We start from the raw sequence: 23,960 nt of genomic DNA, 5'->3' as shown, positions 1-23,960 counted from the left end.
GCTTCACACCGTCCACCGCTTTTGGAGTCCATATTTGCATCTTTTCTATTTTATCAATATCTTTTTGAAGGTGATTTCTTTTGAACTGTACACAGTAGTCCCGATGTAGTCTTACTAGAGCTCTATACACTGTGGTAAAAATATCCCTTTTCCTAACTCTAACTAACCAGCCCATCATTAGATTAGCTTTCCCTACCACCTGGTTGCACTGGTGACTCATTAGGAGGTGTCAGAAATCATTGCTACTAAATCCTCCTCTTGTGAAGTCTTTGCTCACATGTATGCAGGACTACTTGTTCCTGTAGGCACAGTAATGTAGGGACTAGAAATGAGTCAGAGTCTGATAGTTTGGCAATTTAAGTTAGATACAGCAATAAGCTGTGTCCATGTTTTCCAGGATTTCCTAGGGCTGCATCCAACTTCTTCAGCCACTAGTAATCAAATACCCAATGATCAGACTAGTGTTACATGTATCTCTAGTAGAGAGAAATGCTGTAAATAGGTGCTAAATATTGTGGAGGTTATACGTATAGGCTGGCAATTACTGCACAATGTAAAAACCATGTACTATATGCCTGTTTTACAGATACTGTAAAGACTATTTTCTCTAGCAACAATTATATTTCTATAACCTAGAATATATTTAGAATGAATACTCTATATACATTCCTAAAGAGCAAGCTGACTATTCTGACACATTGATGTGATTAAGGGGGTCCCCCTCCACTATGAACCAGTATGAAAGCTGCTCTCTGAAAATGGCTCCTATTGTCAGCTTGAGAGACTGCATTTCCTTCCCAGCAACCACTACTCAAAAAGTGGGACATGTCCTGGTGAGAATGTTTTGAAGAGTGCGTCTGAACAAGGTCACCCCTGTCAATATGTTGTTTTGTGCAAATGAGAAACCTAAAGGAAAGTCTCCCATGCTGTAATGGTCTAAGTCCAATAAGGCCCCTTTCCGGTGATACGTTGATCCAGGGATTGTTTTGGTTTCCCTAGGTTGAACCTGATGGACTATGTTACTATGCATCAATACTGTCTTTCTTTCATATTGGTTTCTGTAAGGGGCTTATAGTGTGCAGCAAATTTATCCTGCAATCATAGCTGATTATTATTTAGTATTATCAAGTGAAAATCATAATACTAAAGTATTAGGCTTCTTTCACACCACATTGCTGTATGCATTAAGAAATCTCTCAATGCATATGACAAACAGTTTCATAAACCCCTATCACCCAGTGGAAGCAAAGTAGTTTTTCTAGTCTCCATTTGGGTATATATTAGGGGTCCATTTTTTCTGCTGTATTTGATACAGCAGACCTTTGTGCTATTCCATAAAACAGGATTGTGTAAAAAGTTGTATAATGCGCGCATATATATATATATATATATATATATATATATATATATATGTTACAAGGGTGGGCCAGACAGAGGAAAGAGGTGTGTTTTTCTGGGCACAGGGACACTGTACCGTATTTCATTTTTCCATATCCCGGACGCCTGCAACTTGCTTTGCCCTTCATACGGTCGCTGCATGCAGTGTGAATGTGGCTGTCTTTGTGCTCTCCCCACCATATGCGGCAACCACAGATTCTCCAGTCCAATTCCGAAGATTTTCAGCTACCGCCCTATAAAACAACACCCGGCGTATAAGACAACCTCTGACTTTTGGAGTCTATGTATGTGGCTCAAAAAGAGCACAGGCACTGGCCAAATAAGAAGTAAAACTAAGATAACACAAACCAATATAGTGGTCTACAGGACTGCAATCACTGGTAGCTCACAGGAAGAATGGGTAGGTAGGTAAATCTACAGTAAGGGCCCTATTCCACAGTAACGATAATCGGCCGGATCGGCCCCATTTGGCCCAATTCGGCCGATTATCGTTTGGTGAAATAGAGAGAACGATCAGCCGATGATCGTGTCATCGGCTGATCATTCATTTAGGGCCAGACCTAAAATCATTGTTCCCCCACTGCGCATCGCTACGGTTGAATAGCGGTGCACGGCGGGCGACCGACGATTTGACAGCAGCAGCAGCATACATTACCTGTCAGGTCTTCTTGGCGCTGTCTTCATTCCCAGGTCCTGCGCGCTCTATCTTCAGAATGGCCGGTCAGCTGACAGAGCGCTCAGCTAATCACAGGCCCGGACCGCCGCGGCCTGTGATTGGCTGAGTTTGGCCGGTCAGCTGACCGGCCATTCTGAAGATAGAGCGTGCGAGACCCGGGGAGGAAGACAGCGCGGAGAAGAAGACCTGACAGGTAATGTATGATGCTGCAAGGGCTGCAAGGACATCGGTAACGATGTCCTTGCATTACCGATGTCCTTGCAGCCCTCGCTCAACGATCATCGGGCCGCGGAATAGGCCCAGTAAACGAGCGGTGATCTAGCAGATCGCCGCTCGTTTACAACGTTGATCGGGCCCTCCTCGGCCCGTGGAATACGACCCTAACTGTATGTAAACATGTCTAGGATAAACATACATCTCTCCTACGATAATAACAAATACTAAAAGGGCAGAGTAGATGCACCAAGTTTTCTGCTGACAATCTTCTATGTTTCTATGTAATTGTCTATGGAGAGGATAATTAATCAAGCTAAGTAACCCACAGATTCGCTTGTAAGGCATTTCCACTTCCATAATTAAATCCGGTGACTAAAATCAGCTGGAAATCTCCCGGTAAGCATGTACAGTGTCTACCGAATCCACTCTCTCAGGAAAGCTAGGATACATTTACTGCATGCTTGACAACAAAGGAAATGAAAGACGACATTTCTAGTCTTGCTGTTTATGTCCTGGCTTCAGTATACTGGTTCATCAATAGCTTATGTGTGAAAATACAAGACAAAATGATGGAAATATTACAGTCCATTGTAGCCCAAGCAAGCTTGAAGTTTCAGGCCTCATTCACATGTGGTGATATTTTGTAGTCCGTACATTTCGTTTGCAGAACTCTATTATTTTTTTTTTTTGGTGGACATTACAAATGTCACATCCATAATGTCTGCAAAAAAATCGCAGATCTCATAGACTTCTGATGACTAATCCGATCTGCAGTTATGGTCTGTACTAGGACATGTCCTGTTTTTTTTTTTTTTTTTTTACCATACTGATTGTGAATCTGTAAAACTAAGGATAATGTGAATAGCCCTATAGAAATCAATTAGTGATAATTGTGGATCTGCACAAAACTAAAGAATGTGTGAATAAGGCCTATCTCTTTTTCTGGAAATATTATGTAAACCTGTGTAATACAAATGGTTAAATATAAAAGCCTAATACAACAGTACAATAGGTATAAAACCCAGCATGTTTTTAAGGGAAACTATCAGCAGGTTGAAAACATCTAACGTGCAGATATGTTCTTTTCTTACCTTCCTACATGGCACCATTTTTGGAAAATTTACAGTATATTTAATATCCTAATAGGACATTTCAGTGCACGGGAATGGGACTACGTCCTAACAATTATTCATGAGAGGAGGCGGAGTGGTGCACTGAGGGCAGTAGCCCCGCCTCCACTGCACCAAAACGCCTCATTGACATATTAAATTAAATGCTAACATACCAAAAGTGTCAATGAAGATCAAAGTAATGTACTAAATTAAAGTCTATTGAAAAATGTCAGTCTGCAGACACAATGTAAAACAATATATTCTATCCCCATTGCGGAGTATATCGTAAAAATAAATTAATCAAAATAAAAAACAACTTGTCACTTATGAAAAGTCCAATAATGGGTTAGCACTCCTTTATATGTTGATGAGTAAGTCTCCTTGGGCTGATTGCCAATAATGGAGCACGGAAGACAAGAAAATACCCCGAACCTTGAGGCAGTACACGTACGTATTGAAGTAAAAAGGGGATATCTCCAACTCTCATAAAATCAACAATTACTTTATTTATATATTCATTTAAAAAGCTGACATGTTTCAGGCATACTTGCCCTTAATCATGGCTCTAAATGACAATCAAACATGAAATTGTGTGTTATTTACACACTAGCCACTTACCTGATCCCTGCCAGCCACCACTGCCGTGAAGACTATCCCAGTTCTCTGATCTTGTTGGCTTCCTCCTGGCTCCTTTCGCAATGTGACTTTGCAGGAAATGCCCAATTTAGCTGATCACTAACTATGATGAAATAATTAATGCATAGTCTTGGCTTGTAAAGTATTGGAAACTAGGAAGAAGCTGAGGGCACAAGTGAACTGGGAGAGTTAGAGCAGCAATGATAGGGGAGAAGGAAAGGAGAGTATAGCCTGTTTATTTCTAAAAGAGCCATGGAGAATTTTTGTTGCCCAGAAAACCCATTTAGGCTAAGGTTTGCAACAACGCCTATTATTTAATGGCAGCTGCTGATCGCTTTCATTACTATGAAATCCAGGCCGGAATTTATACACACTGTATAAACTCCGGACGGGATTCCATACCTCCGTAGAAAAAACTGACACAAAAAAAACCTGAAAAGCGACCGCACAAAATTGACTGTGCAGACAATGTAAAGTGCTGCTCCGTCCGCACTTTACATTGTCTGCTATGGTTACTTGTATTGCGGGCACACCCAAATGTGCCCGCATTCCAATTCAGTGAAGTAGTGATGTTCATCCGTCCGGCACTGCAGTACCGGCCGGAGTAAACTCCACAGACAGCAGGCATTCTATAAAAGGGCCATGTCACAAAACGGGCCCTGTCTTACAACGTGGGAACGAGGCCTTAATCTGAACGCAAACTATGAAATGTTTCTTCATTGAATTTGATCATTGATGTTCTGGGGCTTTTTTTTATGTTTTAGTTTATATGGAAACCTGCTTTTTTACTTCTCAAAACCTGTTTGGTAACAGTGTTAAGGCAGTGGCTCCTGTGAGTTGTGGAAAAATAGTGCATTTCTATTTGATTTAATTGATTTGATTGATTTGATCGGGAAAGTCACACAATAAAATTCACAAATTCTTAAAGGATTGTCAAATATATCCATTATGAGCTGGGTGTTACAAGTAACAGATAAAGGTGAAACAGAATGAACAATAATGAGACGTATAGTAGAGGTGACTAATGAAGGCATACGGATGTACTGTAAGTCATAGTATTAGCTACTGTATAAGGTTCATCTTTAAACAATTTCATTAGTCATTATCACTTAGACCTCATAATGATTATCTAAATGGAAATTCATTCCCTGCTTCAGAATTTGATACTTTATGCTTGGACTAAGACTAGGAACTGATACATACAAAGACAGATGAACTCATTTGGATAATACGTCTCAGTCCTTATGATTAATATCCACAATTCCAGAAGGTTTTCTACAAAATGTCGCTCGGAGAATAGTTTGACTCCAATCTCCTGTCACAGCCATGGATCTCCTTATTGACTTCTGTACTCCGCAGGCTTCTACCAATTACATTGTACAAACATTGTCTCCTCTGTACAATTATGCATACCGTTACAACACAATGCAGACAACTGCGCTTTATGCTTAATTCATGCCTGCACAGGGCCGTTTTTGTCATTTTTCACTGTAATAATATAAACATATTTTTAAAGGGGAATAAAACTTATAATGGGAATTACCTAGTGTTTGCGGTAAAGCATGGAGCTTTGTTGAAAAGTATGACTTGTTGCAAAAAATTATTTCTATGGAAGGCAGACTGAGAAAGAAATGGAATGAAAGAAACAGTTATAGCAGGAAAAGTGGCTTAGTGAGGTTTTGTTTTTCTCAGTGGCAATTTTTCGTACATTTAATTTTTTTTATTATGTGTTTTCTGGGATGTGATGTAAGCAAAAATGCTGTTGATTGTGTGGGATTTTTTTTTCTAAATTTTTTGCAGAATTGGAAAAGTTGGTGTGTTTAAAATTTTATTTGGGGAAAAACATTTTTCCTGTGTTTTAACACAGGCTTTATCAATAGATTAGTGATAGAAGCCATGGAGTTCTAGCCAAGGCCTCGGGCTGCCAAGACTGACAACTGACACCCATGATTACGTTGCAGGGGTGCTGATCACACTCCACAGCAGGGCCCCTTCTCTAACTATCAAGAGCAGAGAAACCCTTGACTCTTGTAGTTTAACCCCTTAGATGCTGTGGTCAAATTGTGAATGTGGCATATAAGTGGTTTCTAGGCTTTTGTCAACTTATCAGCTCTAGAATGACACAATTGCTGGAATGCAGATGAATTTCTATAGCAGCAGGGGACCTAATGAAGGCCCCCAGGTATTCTATATATTTGTGCCTACCTATTTTGATGCTGGCAAGGCCTGCTGGGTTGCCCATCAACGCTATACTGACAGGATATTACACCTTACTATACTAGTAGTACAGTGTATTATATTGGTGATCTGAACATTGCATCATTTGAAACTACCCACACAAAAATTGGATACAATAAGCAGAAAAAATGGGCTTAGTTCATGAAAATACAAATAATTTTTATTATATATAATAGGTACCAATACACAAGCTGCACAAGCCGGCTTGTGCGGTGTCTGACATTATGGGTAGGTGCAATATGTTCTAAAAAGTTATAATGGCCATTTGGTCTTTGCAGCCTATGTGTTTATTGGAACGGAGGCAGTATTAGAGCATTGCGAGACTTAAAGCACCTTATATGTATATATTCCCATATAGAAAAAACGTTGTGGTTAATATATTTTACTACAGACACCTGTTTTATACTTAATTTTATTGTGGTCATACTTTTTAACTTCATTTAGTATTGGAAAAAGCTTTTCTATGTATTGGTACCTATTATATATAATAAAAATTATTTGTATTTTCATGAACTAAGCCCATTTTTTCTGCTTATTGTATCCACCATTTCCCTTGTAAAATAATTTTAAAAATGAAAAGAAAATGGCATTGATTTCCTTCCGATATTTCTTCTACTGTCCCCTCCCCATTCCCTAGTTATTAGTGTTATCAGTTTCAATGCCCAATATGGTAATCAGGGTCTAGACTGTAAGCTTAGAGGTCATTCTGACTGTCTTTGGATATTAGAGTGTATGTATCATTAAGAGGACAGTCTACACTGCTCTGATGTCGGGTTTTTCTTTCAGAGTCTGCAAGATCCACAGCAGGCTATGAGTTCCATATAATAAATCTGTACATATCAGATCTGTAATAAAGCAGTGTGCATGAGTATTCAGCATGGAAAATAAAAGTTGTATTAATGTAGAGAAATATATATTGATGGTGGAAGGATAGAACTTTACCCACTACAAAGCTTATCCTCTGGAAGTAAACAGTAGAGGTTTATATTGAACAATGCATTATACAGAATATGACATTTGTACTAAAACTGGAATAAAAAAAAAAAAAGAAAAGGTAAAGTAAAACACAAGATTGATTTTTTTGTGTTCAAATTTGTAACATATTGGTGAAATGAAGACCCTCATATGTTATGTACATGAAAAATTGAGCACTTCTATTGATTTCTTGCTAGACAGAAAAATGTGATTCATTTTAATAAGAATTAATAAAATAAATTGTCATTTCAGGTAGATTATGTAGCTAGGATGTTAATATTATTACAATTTGTGAGACAGCGGAATAAATGTGGCTAATGTGTATAAATGCTAATGGATGATCTGTTTCTTGTAGATGTGTGGCTTTGCAGTGTCCCCGCAGAAGCTGTCCATGTATTTGAGGCAGAAAAGGCCAAGTTTTGTGGAACGTGGAAGAGTTCAGCTTTATGAATTCCTGGATTTGCTTACAATGTAAGTTCTTAGCTGTATTCCCATCTCAGCAAATATATTTATACTTGTAGGGCACATCAAATATCTTAACAAATATATTCCATTCATAGCAAACTTGTCTCCTTCTCCTGATATGCTGTTCTTTCTCTCCTATTGTCTCCCATGGTTTAGGTTACTGACCACCAGGGCCGGCTCCAGCTTTTTGTGGGCCCTTGGGCGACAGAGCCTCGGCGGGCCCCTTTGAGGAGCAAATCATGGAGAGACAGGCGAGGAAAGATTTGCAGCAAAAGAAACATGCGGCTGCTGCATATCTTTCTCCTCCTGTATCTCCTGATCTCTGTGGTAGTCAGGACTCTGGAGGAGTCAGACCCAGTCACAGGATTTATATATATATATATATATATATATATCATGCTGGTGCTGCTAGTTCTCCTGTATACAGCTCCTGCTGTGTGTGTGTGTGTGTGTGTGTGTATGCATACATACGCACACACGCACACACACACACACACACACACACAGCAGGAGCTGTATACAGGAGAGCTAGCAGCACCAGCATGATATATATATATATATATATATATATATATATATATGAACATGGTGAGACTTCTAGTTCTCCTATATATAAGCCCTGCAGTGATATACAGTATATATATATATATATATATATATATATATATATATACACACACACACACACACACACACACACACACACTGAATATCACTGCAGGACCTGTATATAGGAGAACTAGAGGTCTCACCATGTTCATGAGAGAGAGAGAGAGAGAGAGAGAGAGAGAGATACAGATATCTAGTTGTTTTGTGTATAGAGGTCCTGCTGTAATATATGTATATATATATATATATATTTATATATATATATCCTGCTGTAAAAGATATATATGTTACAGCAGGACCTCTATACACAAAACAACTAGAAGCCCAGCACATACAGAACACTTAGTTTGCAGAGCCTACCGTGCTGCCCTCTATCAGGTCATGTGTCCGATCACATGACCCGTGACATCATCAAAGGTCCTTCACACTCAAAGGTCCTTTCCTACTCGGCTGTAGGGAAGATTTGTGAAGGAAGACAGGTGCCCGGGGACCCCAGTATGTATCGGTGGGCCCCTAACTGTCACATGTGGCCTCTAGGGGCCCAGTCCCCTTTGTTACTACACTTTTTTTTCTTTTTTTACTAACAAAAAAATGTAGTAGCAAACGGGACTGGGCCCCTAGAGGAGCTGTGGGCCCCGGCATTTGCCCTAGTCAGCCGGGTGCTGACGCCGGCCCTGCTGACCACCACTCTGCTCTAAAAGTAGTGGTCTGTGGTGTATGCTTATATATTTTTAAGTCCAGAACCCTTAGGATGCCTTCACAGGTAATAGTGAATTGCCCCCCTTAACCAGCAGGGGCCCGATGCATACATTACCTGGTCCATGCCCTGGCCTCCTTCTGTGGCTCCCGACTCCCTGACGTCCTGCAGAACCAATCAGTGGCTGCAGCAGGACAGTGTACTGATTGGCTGAGTGAGACGTCAGGGAGTCGGGAGCCACAGAAGCAAGCCGGAGTGCGGATTTGTAAAGTATTCACCGGGCTGCTGCGGGTTAAGGGGGTGAGCGTTTACATACTCACAGCAGAATGAAAATCCTGCTGCAAGTGTGTAATCCTATTCAAAATGACAGTGCCTGGAATCTCAGCGGATTTTGCTGCGATCTCGCAGCGTGAATTTCGCTGCAATTCACTACATGTGAAGGCACCCTTACAGTGAGTTCTCCATGACAACTTTTTACAGAGAGTTCAATAATTGTACTGCTCTTACTGTGTATGACCCGATTTATGTTGGTTTAGAAACCTTCATTTCTCTAGTTATAAAGAATGTTCCTTTGTTATAGTTACAGGTGTCTTACTTCTAAACCAGTGCTTCTCAATTCCAATCCTCAGGCCTCACCAACAGGTCATGTTTTAAAGATTTCCCATACAAAGAACACATGTGATCATACCTGATGCACTGAGTATAATTATATCACCTGTGAAATACTAAGGAAATCCTCAAAACATGACCTGTTGGTGAGGCCTGAGGACTGGAATTGAGAAGCACTGGTCTAAATAATCAAAATACTTCCGGAGCAGCGAGATTCTTGCTAAGAAATTTAGGTATATATATATTTATACGGGTTTCAAGCACTTACACTTGGTGAGTGGTGATCACCACCATTCACTAAAGCACAACGCCCACCACTTGCTCTCAACAGATTCAGCCGGGATCGCTACACCCTCCGGACACCGCTTACCGCTCCAGCCCGAGTATGTGAAAAGAAGCAACAAAAAGCAAAGAAAAAAGGGGAGCGATCTCCTTTGAGACCTAGCTATATTGCACATAAATGTAGACCATAACGTATCTCCTCACTTCTCGGAGGGGCGATGGACCTACTCTCACCCCCGAATCCCCCCACCCCCCCACCCCGTTGCCCGGAATTCTCGTCTCTTAGATGTGGCCGGACTTCACTGAAAAACAGTTACCTTAAGGGGGGAGTAGGTCCATCTACCTTCCGAGAAGTGAGTAGATACGTTATGATCTACATTTATGTGCAATATAGATGATTCTGAAAGGAGATCACTCCCCATTTTCTTTGCTTTTTGGTGCTTCTTTTCACAGGTGTCTTACTTATAATAGTGGTCTTAAGAGGCAAACAAAACCACTTTATATTTATCTGTAGCAAAGGGAAGGGCTGGTAAAGGTACAGCTAAATAATAGGATGAAGGTCATCAGTGAGTGTCATTTATTGGTGAAACTATATACTAGATTGAATGGTGAATTCTGTGCTGCAGCAGTTTTCGGAGTTTACCGATACTTCTACCAATTACTATAAAGTTAAATTAGAAGGCAAGAACTTAAAATTGTACATCATAAAATAAACATGTTAGACGTGTCACTTTTATAAGGAAATCTGCATTATGTTTCTTTCATCTACATTGACCCTTTCTGTAGTGGGAAATGGCACTGCCTCCTGATCTCCCTGCCGCACACTGTAAATCCTCATCAAGAGTCTAGTCCATCTCCTCTTTTTTCTGTCTTCCTTGTAAGTCCTGACCTTTTACAGTCAAAGCTACCATAAATCAAATAAGCCTTTATAGTGAATACGGAAGTAGAAATAAGTGTTGTTTGGTGGGACAAGAGCAAATGATGGGAACACTTATTAATTTTGTATTCACTCACAGTGCCCATGGGGAATCAAATGTGAAAATGGCTTTGAAGGGAGTTCTCTTAGCTGCTTCATCAGGTTACACATTTAGATTTGTGGATCTGGTCTGTACTCCAGTATCATCACTATGATTCATCAGTGTGCTCCAGCCTCTACTTTGATGTGTACTGTGTTATCTGCACCTTGCCCTCTCATACAATAAATGGTTGAGGTGATGCTTGGGTTGCAGAGTTGGGCCCAGCTAATGATGTAATTAGCAATATGAGGAGAGAAGGGTTATAATGAGAATATATGAATAGACTAGTAGCTGAAAATCCCTGAACTTTCCTGAGCATTAAATATTGTAATTTACAAAGTGCTCTGTAGAAGGATAGGAAATGTGTTAATTGATAGAATTAAAATCTCATTTTACAACAAGTCAAATAGATGTGGATCTGAACAGTGAGAAGCAACGAAAGCGTCTATGTCCTGACACAGAAACACAAACCTATTTTTTCTGAAATAAATTTTTCCCCATGCACACCATGCAACTTAAATCACTCCCCATGTATCCAAAAAATCCTACAAGAATGTAATAAATTCAAAGTAACATTAGTCACTACTCTTCTCTATAGGAATAATACCACCTTAATATAATGCTTTTCATTTGTAAACTAAAGTTACATAGGAGGGAATTGCACAGGAGGGAGCGAACGGCCTGGTTTTCCTCTTTTTCATGTCATTGACTGTTTACACTGATCTGATGCTCCTTGACCAGGGCTTCAGAGGCAGTATTAGAGTTGTGTGATTTAGCAGTTCTGTTTCCAAAAGCTCCAAAGCTCTGACATTTACCATCAGTAATGTTAAAGGACAACTCCCGCGGGACCCCAAAAAAAAAAAAAAAACACAGACACACACAGACACCATACTCACCATCTCTCCGGTGACGATCGCCACTCGATTCGCCCGCCGTCCGCCTCTCCGTCGCCGCCTTCCGCCATCCAGCGATGTCTCCAACTTCCGGGTCCAGGGGATGGAAAAGGCTGCCAGTGCGCTTGCGCACCGGCAGCCTTTTCATTGGCTGGAGCGCATCACATGGCTTCCAGCAAGCTCAGCCAATCAGGGCTGAGCAAGCTGGAAGCCATGTGATGCGCTCCAGCCAATGAAAAGGCTGCTGGTGCGCATGTGCACCAGCAGCCTTTTCATCCCCATTCACTTTGCATGAAGACGCCGAGGAGGAAGAAGACCCGGACCGCCCCTCGGCTCTGACGTCGTCGTCACCAGATGCCGCCCCGGAGAAGAGGACCGTGACGATCGTAATAGGTAATGTATACATTCCTTAACTTCCGGGGTGGGGGGTCGGGGGTCCGAAAGTGGGGGAAGGGGGCCAGGCCGGGTATTTAACCACATTACAAAGTTATATAACTTTGTAATGTGTGTTAAATGAGCAAAAAAAAATTTTTGTGGGAGTTGTCCTTTAAAGGACACTATAGTCGCTTGTAAGAAGGTGAGGTTGCAATTTTCCTTTCTTCTCTACAACCATGTCTTAGTGGAACCACCCAGATTGTTCATCTGGGAACCATAACTGATTCTCTTTGCGATGGAGAAACGGTACATAGTAGAATTCACAACCCTAAAATAGGTCTTACTACTTACTCCAATGAGGATGCAAGGGGACACATAAGATTGGTTCCTAAACTCTTTAACAGTCATGTAGGGAAAAACAAACATTCCAGCATCCTTACGAATCTGCCTTCATTTTATGCAAGCATGGCAAAACTTTGACTGGCGCAAAAATTAGCTGAGTCTTTATCAAGGCTTTAGAAAAGTCTTACGTAATCTACCAACAAGAATCTACTTTCAGGTACGTCCTATATTCTCCTTTCTTAAATCCTGCTGATCAGTGTGTAGTCCATCATTTTGGTGAGCAGACTGCACAGTTAGTGTTAGAAATGTATTACACAGCCTGATATCCCCGATAAGTGAGTACTGATCTACTAGATCGGCCTTACAGAGCCTATTACGCAGCTCGATTTTAGGGTAGCAATGACTGCACAGACATTGTCAGCAATATCCGTGCAGCCCTTGCTTTGGAGTAAAATAATAATATATACTTTACCTGATCATGTTTCCCTGTGTCCTCAGCTGCTGCTTTCACGTGACAGGCCGCTCAGCCAATCAGTGGCCACAATTCTGTCCTGTCTCTGCCAGTGATTGGCTGAGCTGCCTGTCACTTCAGAGACAAGAATGGAAGTGATCAGGGGATCCTAAAGACAAGGCTGGAAGACACTGGGGGAGCGTGGATAGGTAATAGCTTTTTTATTTTATACACACAATTATCAGCCGTCAGCTACGCTACCTATTATATGTAGTGATGTGTGGTCAGCTGCCAATTATTTTAAATTTGCCAATAGACAATCAGTCAATGATTGGCTCTTCGGCTGGTCATTGTCTTTATTACATAGAGTACATAGAGTAATATCAGCCTGATTCGGTCCATTATTGCTCTGTGTAATGGTGCGTTTACACAGACAAATTTATCTGACAGATCTTTGAAGCCAAAACCAGGAACAGACTATAAACAGGGATCAGGTCATAAAGGAAAGACTGGAATCTATCCTCTTTTTAAATCCATTCCTGGCTTTGGCTTCCAAAATCTGTCAGATAAATCTTTCTGTGTAAACGCACAATAAGAGGGACCTTAGTGGAAATATTTTTGCCGTGGAACATCCTGTAAAGTGTCTGGCTTACAACAATGACCAAAAAAGATACTTCACAATATTTTAGAATGATATTTGCTGAGGAAGTATTGGAAATATAACTTGTATTAACTTTTCAAAACCCAATTCGGACTCATTACAGTAAACCCACAAAAACATGAACCACACAAATAAATATATATATATATATATATATATATATATATATATATATATACATATATATGTGTATATATACAAAAATAGAAAATCACTGTGGCACTCTGAATGAAGTGAAAAAAATCTGTGGTTTATTTGCCCACAACCGCGGTGGGCAAATAAACCACAGATTTTTTTCACTTCATTCAGAGTGCCACAGTGATTTTCTATTTTTGTATATTCAAGCACCCATGGTCACAAAGGTGTTTACTGGTTGGCACCAAAAACGTTTTGGATAAAGGAGTGCTGCACTACAAATTACTTTACATATATAAATATATATATATGTATATATATATATATATATATATATATATATATATATATATATATATATAAAAACAGCTGTCCTGCTACTTAAATGATCAAACATGGCTAACTTAAGGGATAAGTTACAGTTTTTACTGCTTTGGTCAAAATCTTTGCTTTTTCAACAAAACCTTCTGGTTAGTGTTCACATATTGGAGTGCAGTTGATACTTTATGATACAACATTCGCTGCTGGAGGTAAAAAAAAAAAAAGTCCCTTAAGTGGCTGCTGGTCTCTGCTAACAGTAGCCTAGTAGCCTAGTAATACTAGACTCCACCACTATGCCTCTCCACCTTTTCCCTATAATACCCTTACTGAATGGTGGCTGCCAAACAGCTGGTAACACCCTGTGCATTTCGTTCCCAACAGGGAACTCCTCAGGGGATACATATTGCCATGGTGATGTAAACAAAGTCTGGCCTCATGGTGGAGATACCCAAACGGTATGGCTGTTGCAGGGGTTACCTTTCTGAAGTGAGTTACATACTAGGGTCTCTAGAGCATGCAATCTTTGCTGTAGCCTACACTGTGTCACTAGACCCTTGCCTCTCTCTTTCCTGAGGTGAATATATGGTTGCCTCCCAGTTAGTCCTAGAAGGTTTTTATTCATGTTTCTAGCTGCAATGTCTACTGCTGGGTACAGGCTTCTTGAAAATTTGTAGCTTGGAACTACTTGGCCATAGGCTTGGTTTGGAAAGTCCAAGGGTGAAGCTAACTGGAACATGTACAAAATTCCCTCTTTCTCCTTACTTTACACTAGTCCCTCATCAGGAAACGACAAGGAGAGAAAAGAGTTCTTCACAGGATCTAGGTTAGTCCCCATGTGACCTAAGAGTTATTCTGCAGACCCTTTCCCAAGGGAAGGCTGTGCTGTGTTTAGAGGGATGCACTAGATTGTACTAAGAGTCTCGTTTGAGGGGGTGGGTTGGCTTTTACAGTCGGTTTCAAATTACAGCCATAAATTCTCCCTATTTTTGAGTTGGCCACATTCATCCCGTGACTTATTTTGGGAGGGGCAATTAATTTTTTTTATTCATTTGAAATATGGCAATTTTTTGAAAATATGCTAAGGCCATCAAAAATAATTTTTTTCTATTTAAAAACAGGTCATAATTAATAAGAATGGACATTAATTTTTATACTTATACTAAATTATGGCCGTTTTACGGGCTGTGTGTATACTGACTGCTAGCTCATCCTAGACTTAAATGGAGCACATTATTAAATAGGGAAAACTTACTTTTTTTTTTTAATGTGTGTGAACATGGCCTTAAAACTGCAATAGTATAAAATATTCCGCCAATATGCCCTGCAGGCTTTCTAGTGGGACATTGCACAGTTTTGCAGGCTTCAGAGCTGAAATTGTCTGGAATTTCTTTTTGACCTCTTTATTGATTTGTAATCTTTATGTGTAACCTTTCATCCAGTTACTGTATAATCATCTGGTATATGAATATCTTGCTGTCTTGCTTTCTTTCTGTGAAGTGTTCAGCTAAGCTGTCAGAGGTTTTGCCCAATAACCAGAGTGTACTCCCCTTCCCTCCCTCTATGCCAGGTTATTATAGGTTCTTGTCACACAGTAAAAATCTCTTCCTATGTGACAAATACCATTCCCTTTCCAAGGGCACATTATACCTCAACATTTGCAGCAGTTCATACAGTATACAACAGCCAATTCCACAATGTTGGCTGCATTCACATGTGCCATTATGCACTGGTAGTGTGCCATATTGGAAACAAAAGCTGTAAACTTATGTTTGTAACCCACATCCCCCATAATTAACATTTGGAGAAAAATACTGTAAAAATTGCTGTAATTTGCTGAAAAAAACCCCCATACATGATGTGTACTGACATGGGGAAAAACACCCTGATACAATCTGTAACAAAGAATCATTCAATGGCAAATAATACAATCCAGTCTGCAACCATCAGAAGCCAGACTCACTCCACTGTGTGGATGGTTATGTGCATAATTCTCTGTACTTATACTATAAAACATAGGTCATACCCATAGTAACAGCTCTTGACTTGCTTGGATGATATCTGGATTTTTATATTTCAGCTGTGAACCAAGAAAGAAGTTTTCAATTCTAGATAAAAGAGTTCAAAGTACTGACAAAACACATAGAGGTTTATACCAGGTAAGACCCCACAATATTTAGTAAGCAGATTACAGTTGTATTAGATCTAATATCCCAGCAGTGCATATGGCAGGCCTACAAACAATAAAAAAAAATAATATATAAATAATAATAATAATAATAATAATAATAATAATAATAATAATAATAATAATAATAATATTTTACTAATAAAATAGTAATTAAGCCAATAATAGTTGCTTACTAAAGGATTACATAGACCTGCTATTAATGGAGAAGTCTGTCCATAACAAAATAAAATACATTACAGGCAATAGGGAATGTGTGTGTAAGGGTGTGTGTGTGTGGATATAATAAAAAATAAATACTTAACCATCCCCATACCCCCACAGCACTGCATCACCACTCACAGACCCCTGGCGGCCTCCTGCAACATCACAACCTGGCTCAGGAGCAGGGACTGACTGCGGTGGGACACCCCACACACCACTGACTGGCTGAGTGGGGCCTTCCCATCAGGTCGTGATGACACTGGAACCTGTGAGAGACTGGAGCCTGGTGGCAAGGGATGTTGGTGATGCGTCGCTGCAGGGGAAGAGATGGGTAAGTATTGATTCTTTAACCCCTTAAGGACGGCGGGCGTACATGTGCGCCCCCACCGCCTGAGACTTCGCGCATCAGGGTGTACATGTACGCCCTGCTGAGGAGCGCGCTCTGAAGCAAGCTCAGGGTGGGCCGCCCCCGATGCCACAGCAGCCTGCCATTAACCCCTTAAATGCTGCGACCGCGGCTTTTAAGTGTAAGTGACCAGAGCATATCCGGTCATTTAGCGATCGTGAACCCTGCAGCGTTTTTAATTTGTATCTGGGTGCATTATTCCATTTGGAGTTCTAATTTAAAGGGAGTTTAAATCTAAAGAGTTTTAATTTAAAGTAAATGTGTCATCAGAAAAAATCCTATTATTTTTTATTAAGTCCTATTTATGGTAAACACATTTTTAAAGTAAATTTGGTGCCACTTAAATTTTTCATATTTCTATCTATAATTTCTATCTATAATATAAAATCCTGAAATCTTGCAATTTTCATTCTCGCCACTGGGGCTTAAACTAAGCTGAGACTTCCTGTTGTGTCTGTGATGATCAGGAGAGGCTGCTGTAAAGTTATCTGTACAGCATTGCAGTGACTTGTGACACCAGTAGATAGAGAAGCTCCCTGTGGAATGACCTCTTCACAGGTCACAGGGCATAATCAGAAATGTTTTACATTCATCTCAAGGGGACACACTCTGTCTATTGTCAACTATGTCCATGAGTCTTGCTGTAAAGCATGTCACTAAACGCTATTAAGCCTAGGCAAGATGGCAGCCCCATAACAATGTACAAAAAGTGAAATAAAAAATGTTACAGTCAGAAAATAGAAACAGATTAGAATAAAAGAACAACTTTTAATATCTGTCTCTAATCAGTAAAAGAAAATGTAGGGGACGCATGTCCTTTAAACAGTAAAAAATACAAATGAAAGTCAATGATCCTATGTGATAATAGGTATTTATTCCAGCCTAATGGATGACGATTAGCTGGATGTGAATTGCATTCTATAAATGACCTTATTCCAGGTATCAGTATTAGTGTCAGACTTATGCCCGATAGTCCCTCTTGTAAATATTACATGCTGTATCCTAACCTGTCATTGTCAATTGATCTGGACACAACATTTTACAGCGCTGTCACTTTGTCCTTTAGTTTAATACCTTAGTGTAACATTAGCCTCAGAAAATTAGATAGTTACCACTTTATTGCATCCAAAACCAAATCCACAGTGGCTTTGACCAGTGAATTTTCTCTTGATTTAATTGTAAGAATCCTGCATTGTCTTTTCTCGACCTGACAATACCTGCAGCCAATCCTTTAATCAATCTTGTTTCTCACGTGGCCTTAGATGGATGATATGAGAACCTGCGCGTTGACCCCTGATGAGAAGCTGGCAAGTCATCTAAACCGGAGGTTCCAGCATGTAGACAGCTGGATGGTGCCCCAAGAGACTGTATCAATAGCACAACCCCCTACCTCCAGAAAATGCCAGCAGGTAAGATGTTCTCTATCTCAGCCATAAAGTGTCTTATGACACAAAAGCACTTTATGTGTTCATTTGTTGCACCAGCACAAAGGTTTAAAACATATGGGGGGAGATTTATCAAACATGGTGCAAAGTGAAACTGTCTCAGTTGCCTCTAGCAACCAATCAGATTCCACCTTTCATCAATATGATGTTTAAATCTTTGCGGGACTGTACCGCTACAGCTGTGTAGCTGTGTCAGTAAAGTTCAGAGAAGATTTAAAAAGTTAAATGCTCTCCTGGCAAAACATTAATACATGAAGGCTGCGCAGTCCACTGCGCAGCTTCGCGCTCCGCATAGTCAATGGATTACAGAGTGTGAGAATAAAGCGTAAGATGTCTCTCATAAGGAAGGCATTTGAGGGGCTCCGTTGTTTTTTTTTTTGCCCCCAGGAAACAACCCCAAACATCCAGCAAATGTCAATAATAAATAAAATAATGGTTAATATTTGTATGTTTACACATATGTTCCATTCAATATCAGCTGACACATGGCTAAAAACTGTGGGGTGACGACCACTGACAGTAGTTAATTTACGTGATAAAATCTTTATGAAATGGTTTTAGGAATGATTTATGTGAAAAGTAATGTTAGATGGAGTTTTGGATTCTGTGTGGACTGTGTATATAATGTTTTGTGCTTGGATAATTCCCTCTGTTCAGGTTTAGTGGATGGACTTGGGACGTTTTGCTGTGATTTCCCAGCTGTGCATTTTGCAGACGTCTGACTACATGTGATTAATCACTCTCCGAGCATTCTCCTGCCTTTGGGCCATTCTCTGCCTTAGGAAGCTAAGCAGAGACATCTTCTGTGCTGTTTTGCTGTTTATTTTTGTGTTTACAAAAATGGCACAGATTGCACCAGGCATGATGCGTCATATTGAGACATGTACAGAGACATGCGGGCCCCTATTACATATCTTGTGCTTTTTGGACATATTATTCAAAAACCACTGGAGTTGACCCTCTTTGGCAACACTAATTTTATCCAATCCTCTGTGGATGTTCTATAAGAATTTGAAGTATTTTCAAGATTGTCTGTAGGAATTTTATGCCTATTCAATCAGAAGAAAATTTATGAGGTCGTGCTTTGCTATTGAACAAGTTTGGCTTGCAGTTAATGTTCCAACTCTTTCCAAGGGATGGATGGAATTAGGTCAGTGTTCAATAATCCCACAGACTCACTCAATAACTGTTGGTCGAAGGATTGTTGAGCCTAAAATTATCTTTCCCGTCCTCCCAATTCCTGTGGGGAGGAATAAGCCTTACCTTACTCTGGTGGAGGTTTATTTGTCACTGAGAACAAAGAGGTCAGACATTGATTTCCGTTTACGTGAGTGGCAGGTTCAGCTGACAGAAATATGAAGTATATGGGGACTTTAAGTTGGGGATTGGGCATCTGATGCCTGTACTGTATGTTATCCTATCCAGCACAGATTACACAAGTACAACAGAAGCAGATCATACATGTTGCAGTTAGCAAGAAAGCACAAGAGAAAGAATGGCACATGTAAGCTATGTATTAGTGTCCCAGAATTCCCACTGGAGCAGAAACGGGCTTTAAGGCTTAAGGCTTTAAGGCTCTACACATCCTTATGGTGGACTGTTCTTAAGAAAAATTAGTATCCCTTTGACCCGCATTGAAAGGTCTCTCACTAGCCAGCCGACATCCTGTTCTGCACCAAAGAGGGTAGTATTTACTTTTGGAGAGATTTTTGGCTTGGTATAATTGAGGAAGGAGGAGCTTATCCTCCGAAACGTCCGCAGGACAACAGGTGGACGCTGGGTGAATGTTACAGCCTTGTGAGCTATTTTTGTACCAGCACCCTGAAAAAAGTACGTCTACATATGGATCTATGATCAGAGTTCGAGGATTCCTTTCTTTAAAGAGTCCGGATACATGAAGGACAGCTATCCGGAGGTGCTAAGATACCGGAGTGCAAACACCAAGTTTTTCTCACTATTATTCTGAATATGGTGTATTAAGTGGGACGCAGTGGAAGTCCTGAAGTGAGAATTTAGTGGATTATACAGTGCGGTTTTGCTGTTTCCTGTACAAGTGGCTTGGAATAATTACCCAGTCAATGTTCTAAGACTTCTAGATGGAGCGAAACACAGAATTGTGAAACCACTTTGCCAAAGTAGTGTGGGAGCTAAATGCAAATCCTTTCTTCCCAGAATTTCCAGTGGAACATAAATGGCCTTTAAGTCTCCACATACTGTATCTTTTTACTGCGGGCTCTCATTAAGGAGAACAAGTATCCTCCTATCTGACCCACAGAGAAAGGAGGAAATTCATTGCAGACCCGAAAATTGGCGAATCATAAACTCCTCAGCATCAAGGTCTGTCGGCACAAGAGAGAAAATAATTCTCTGGGGCTTTAAAAACAGACTAGGCAGCAATATCCTGGACACACTAAGCCCTCATCCAGCATGTATTACTGGGAGGGACTCACCCACATGATAAAAGTCTGAAGATAGGAGCAGGCTACAAGCTGAATATCAAGGTGTCTGAAAAGGGATAAAGATTGCAACTTGATGCTTCATACGTGCTTCCAGCTTTCTATGTTCAATCTTCACTGTTGATATTTACTCCTCAAAGGAACTAACAAATATGTATGTGCCATATAATATTTGTGAAAGAAAAAAAGTGTTCCTAAAAGTACAGTGGGAATTCCCATCATATTTTCTTTGCCTATTGTTTTAAATTACCTTGAAGAAAAAAGGAAATATTAACATTGCACTTTAATAGTATACAGTATTTTTTTATAAAAAGTCTCTATTAGGGGCATAGTATTAAGTCAAACTAATTATTTATGTCTTTTCCGCTACTTTGCGCTGAACCGTGGAGACGAGAGGGTTAAATATAAAAGCCAACATTTCCAATTAAGCTTTTATTCTCTTCCCCTCCCTCCTTTGGTTTCCATGTTTTAAATACCAGGGCACGGACCCCACATGGGTGCTAATTTCCACATTCTTGTTTTTTATTAAACAGAAAGGTCAGATGCATGAAGTGACAGACCTCTGGAGACGAATTATTTCATAAAGCTCAAACACCGAGATGTGATGTGATTATGTAATAAACTTCATTAGGCATATCAAAGGCATGGGGTACGTTCCCTGCTAAAAAGTGAATGTACATGGTTCACACCTCATGAGTTAAAATTACATCCAGGGCATTTCTCCTAAAAGTGTAGATAAATATGAGCCCATACTGACCAAAGCAGTTGCATGTGTTAATAGTGAACATTATCTTTTACCTTTTTACGTCTTCAGAACATTTTTCAAATTCTGTTTTTATAAAAACGCAGTGACAAGTCATAAACAAGGTGGCACATTTTGAATATGAGAAAATATGAACAGGTAAAAAAAAAAAGTACAACATTGGAAATATCACGTACTATACCTATTAAAGGGGTATTCCACTCAATCATGACTTTTCATATGTTGCTGCCCATGGTGAGACTAAATTTATTCCATACTTGTTTTTATCTATTTAGTCTCCTTCAACAAGTTCTGAGCTGCTGCTTTCTGCTGAAGACATGACAAAAAGTGTGTGAGCTATTCTCTCTTCTCCCCACCCCCTTTCTGAGAGGCTGATGTAAATAGGTCCCTATCTGCAACTTTGTAGCTTCTTAGTAATGCTGGGACGATTAATGGCAGTGAGTTAAGCAGCAACTTGACCTCAGAGTAACTCTCCCAGCAAAACAAAGAAGCTACAAAGTTGCAGGAATTTATTTACATCAGCTGTCTTGGGGGAAAAGGGGGGGGAGATGGAAAGAAAAGTTTAAACACAGTTTTTTGTGTCTTTAGCAGAAAGCAGAAGCTCAGAACTGGTAGAAGGAGACTGAATAAATAAGAACAAGTATGGAATTAATTGGGCAGCAACATATGAAAAATTATGTTTGAGTAGAATACCCATGTAAAGACAGTAGTATAGAGACCATACCATCAACTATAGTGGCTGTTAGATAGTTTGATGATCTTCAGTCTCATATATGTTTTCAGGATTTTTATGTGTCCAGAATATTCTTTAAAGGGGCAGACTACATTAACCATCAGCCATGGGCCATATAAAAAAAGTGTGGGCCTCCCTCTCTCCAGCCTCTGATTTTATAGCTTTTTTCCACATGGTATAAATACTGTACATAGGTTTAATACACAGTTACATAATAATCAGTGCTAAGATACACAAACAAATGTAACATAAATATTCTAATTACACAAATATGGCAAAATAAACAAGCTCACTACATAAATATGTAATAATAGAACCAAGCCTCATGGATAAATATGATAACTGGACCATTCTCAGTACATGGTTATGGCAACAGAATAAAGCTCAATGCTCAGATGCAGTAAGAGAACTAAGCACAGATTTTTAATGTATGCTATTAAATAGTAACAGGTTGATGGTCTGGACAACATAACCAAGCTTGTTAAATTGATACAATAATAAAACTAAGCTTATTACATATATAGACACTATATTAGAACCACCAAGAACTAAAATAACATAAGCAAAGGTAGTACATTTATACAGCAACAGAACTATATTCTGACCACAGAACTAAGCCCACTTCATCGATACAATGATATAAGCAAGTCCAGTACATATATTTGGTACCATAGCTCATATATATGGGAACAGATATTAGATAGATAGATAGATAGATAGATAGATAGATAGATAGATAGATAGATAGATAGAAAGATAGATAGTACTTGTACTAAGTTGATGATTACAGCTGATGATTCCAGCTGCTAAGTAGCAGATAAGAATACTCCGGATATAAGTTGACCATGTCATCCTATTCTCACTTCCCTAAGAATGACATTTACAAAGCTGTTTCCTTTCCTTCGTATATATCCTAAATTGTTGACCATCGTAGGTCAGGATAACTGTAAATAGTTAGTACATTGTCCTCTAACAGTCTGACAAATGTGTCCAAGTAGATAGCTCAGTGTGTTACTTCATTCAGATATTCACATAATGCAATCATTTACTTCTAACCACGCTGTGTGAACTATTTTCTTCTTTTGCAGACCGAAATCTGTAATGGAACTAGGCCACAGCCTCCACAAAGCCGTGAGTTAAATTATTTATCTCCAGCAGTTTTCCTGTACTTTCCTTTCATATATGCTCATTTCTTGATAATGTTACTCTCTCCTTGCTGTGGAGCATAATTCAGTGATGACAGCACTTAAGAAGCTGATAGTCGCAAGAAATGGAGAACGTTCAGCATGAGGGTTTTCATTGCTATCAAAAAACTGCTTGTTTTATGGAGAATATCTCAATTCTTGCTGTGATGTGTTTTGTGTTAGGAACAGCAGTAATTATTATTACCTTGGACAAAGGTATACCAAGGGGAGGAGCCTATGCATTTTAGGACTAATAAAAGATCAAGGTTTACGATGCACCTAAAGTCCAAAATAAAGTTTAACAGAATTGTATTGAACAAAACCCTGAAGCTTATAATGTTTCTAGGACCTGGATTAAAAGATGTTTGAGTTTTAGGCTATGTTCACACTACGTGAACGACTGGCTGTTCCGTGTTCTCTGGCAAGATCATCAACTGCAGTACCGCATCAGCGCGCGCCCGCATCAGAACCTCCCAC

At 39.7% G+C, this 23,960-nt stretch overlaps 1 protein-coding gene across 1 annotated transcript in view; it reads left to right on the top strand.

The window, feature by feature from the left end:
- Positions 1 to 23,960, top strand: part of LOC138801768 (uncharacterized) — a 92,169-nt gene that overhangs the window by 51,030 nt on the left and 17,179 nt on the right. Inside the window, exons 6-9 of the mRNA XM_069984864.1 lie at positions 7,607 to 7,722; positions 16,185 to 16,263; positions 18,165 to 18,311; positions 23,388 to 23,430. Of these exons, the coding sequence (XP_069840965.1) occupies positions 7,607 to 7,722; positions 16,185 to 16,263; positions 18,165 to 18,311; positions 23,388 to 23,430 (385 nt within the window). The remainder of the gene's footprint in view (positions 1 to 7,606; positions 7,723 to 16,184; positions 16,264 to 18,164; positions 18,312 to 23,387; positions 23,431 to 23,960) is intronic.

This window comes from Dendropsophus ebraccatus, chromosome 9 (assembly GCF_027789765.1).
Source record: "Dendropsophus ebraccatus isolate aDenEbr1 chromosome 9, aDenEbr1.pat, whole genome shotgun sequence".
Classification (NCBI taxonomy): domain Eukaryota; kingdom Metazoa; phylum Chordata; class Amphibia; order Anura; family Hylidae; genus Dendropsophus; species Dendropsophus ebraccatus.
This window is presented reverse-complemented; position numbering and strand designations above follow the sequence as displayed.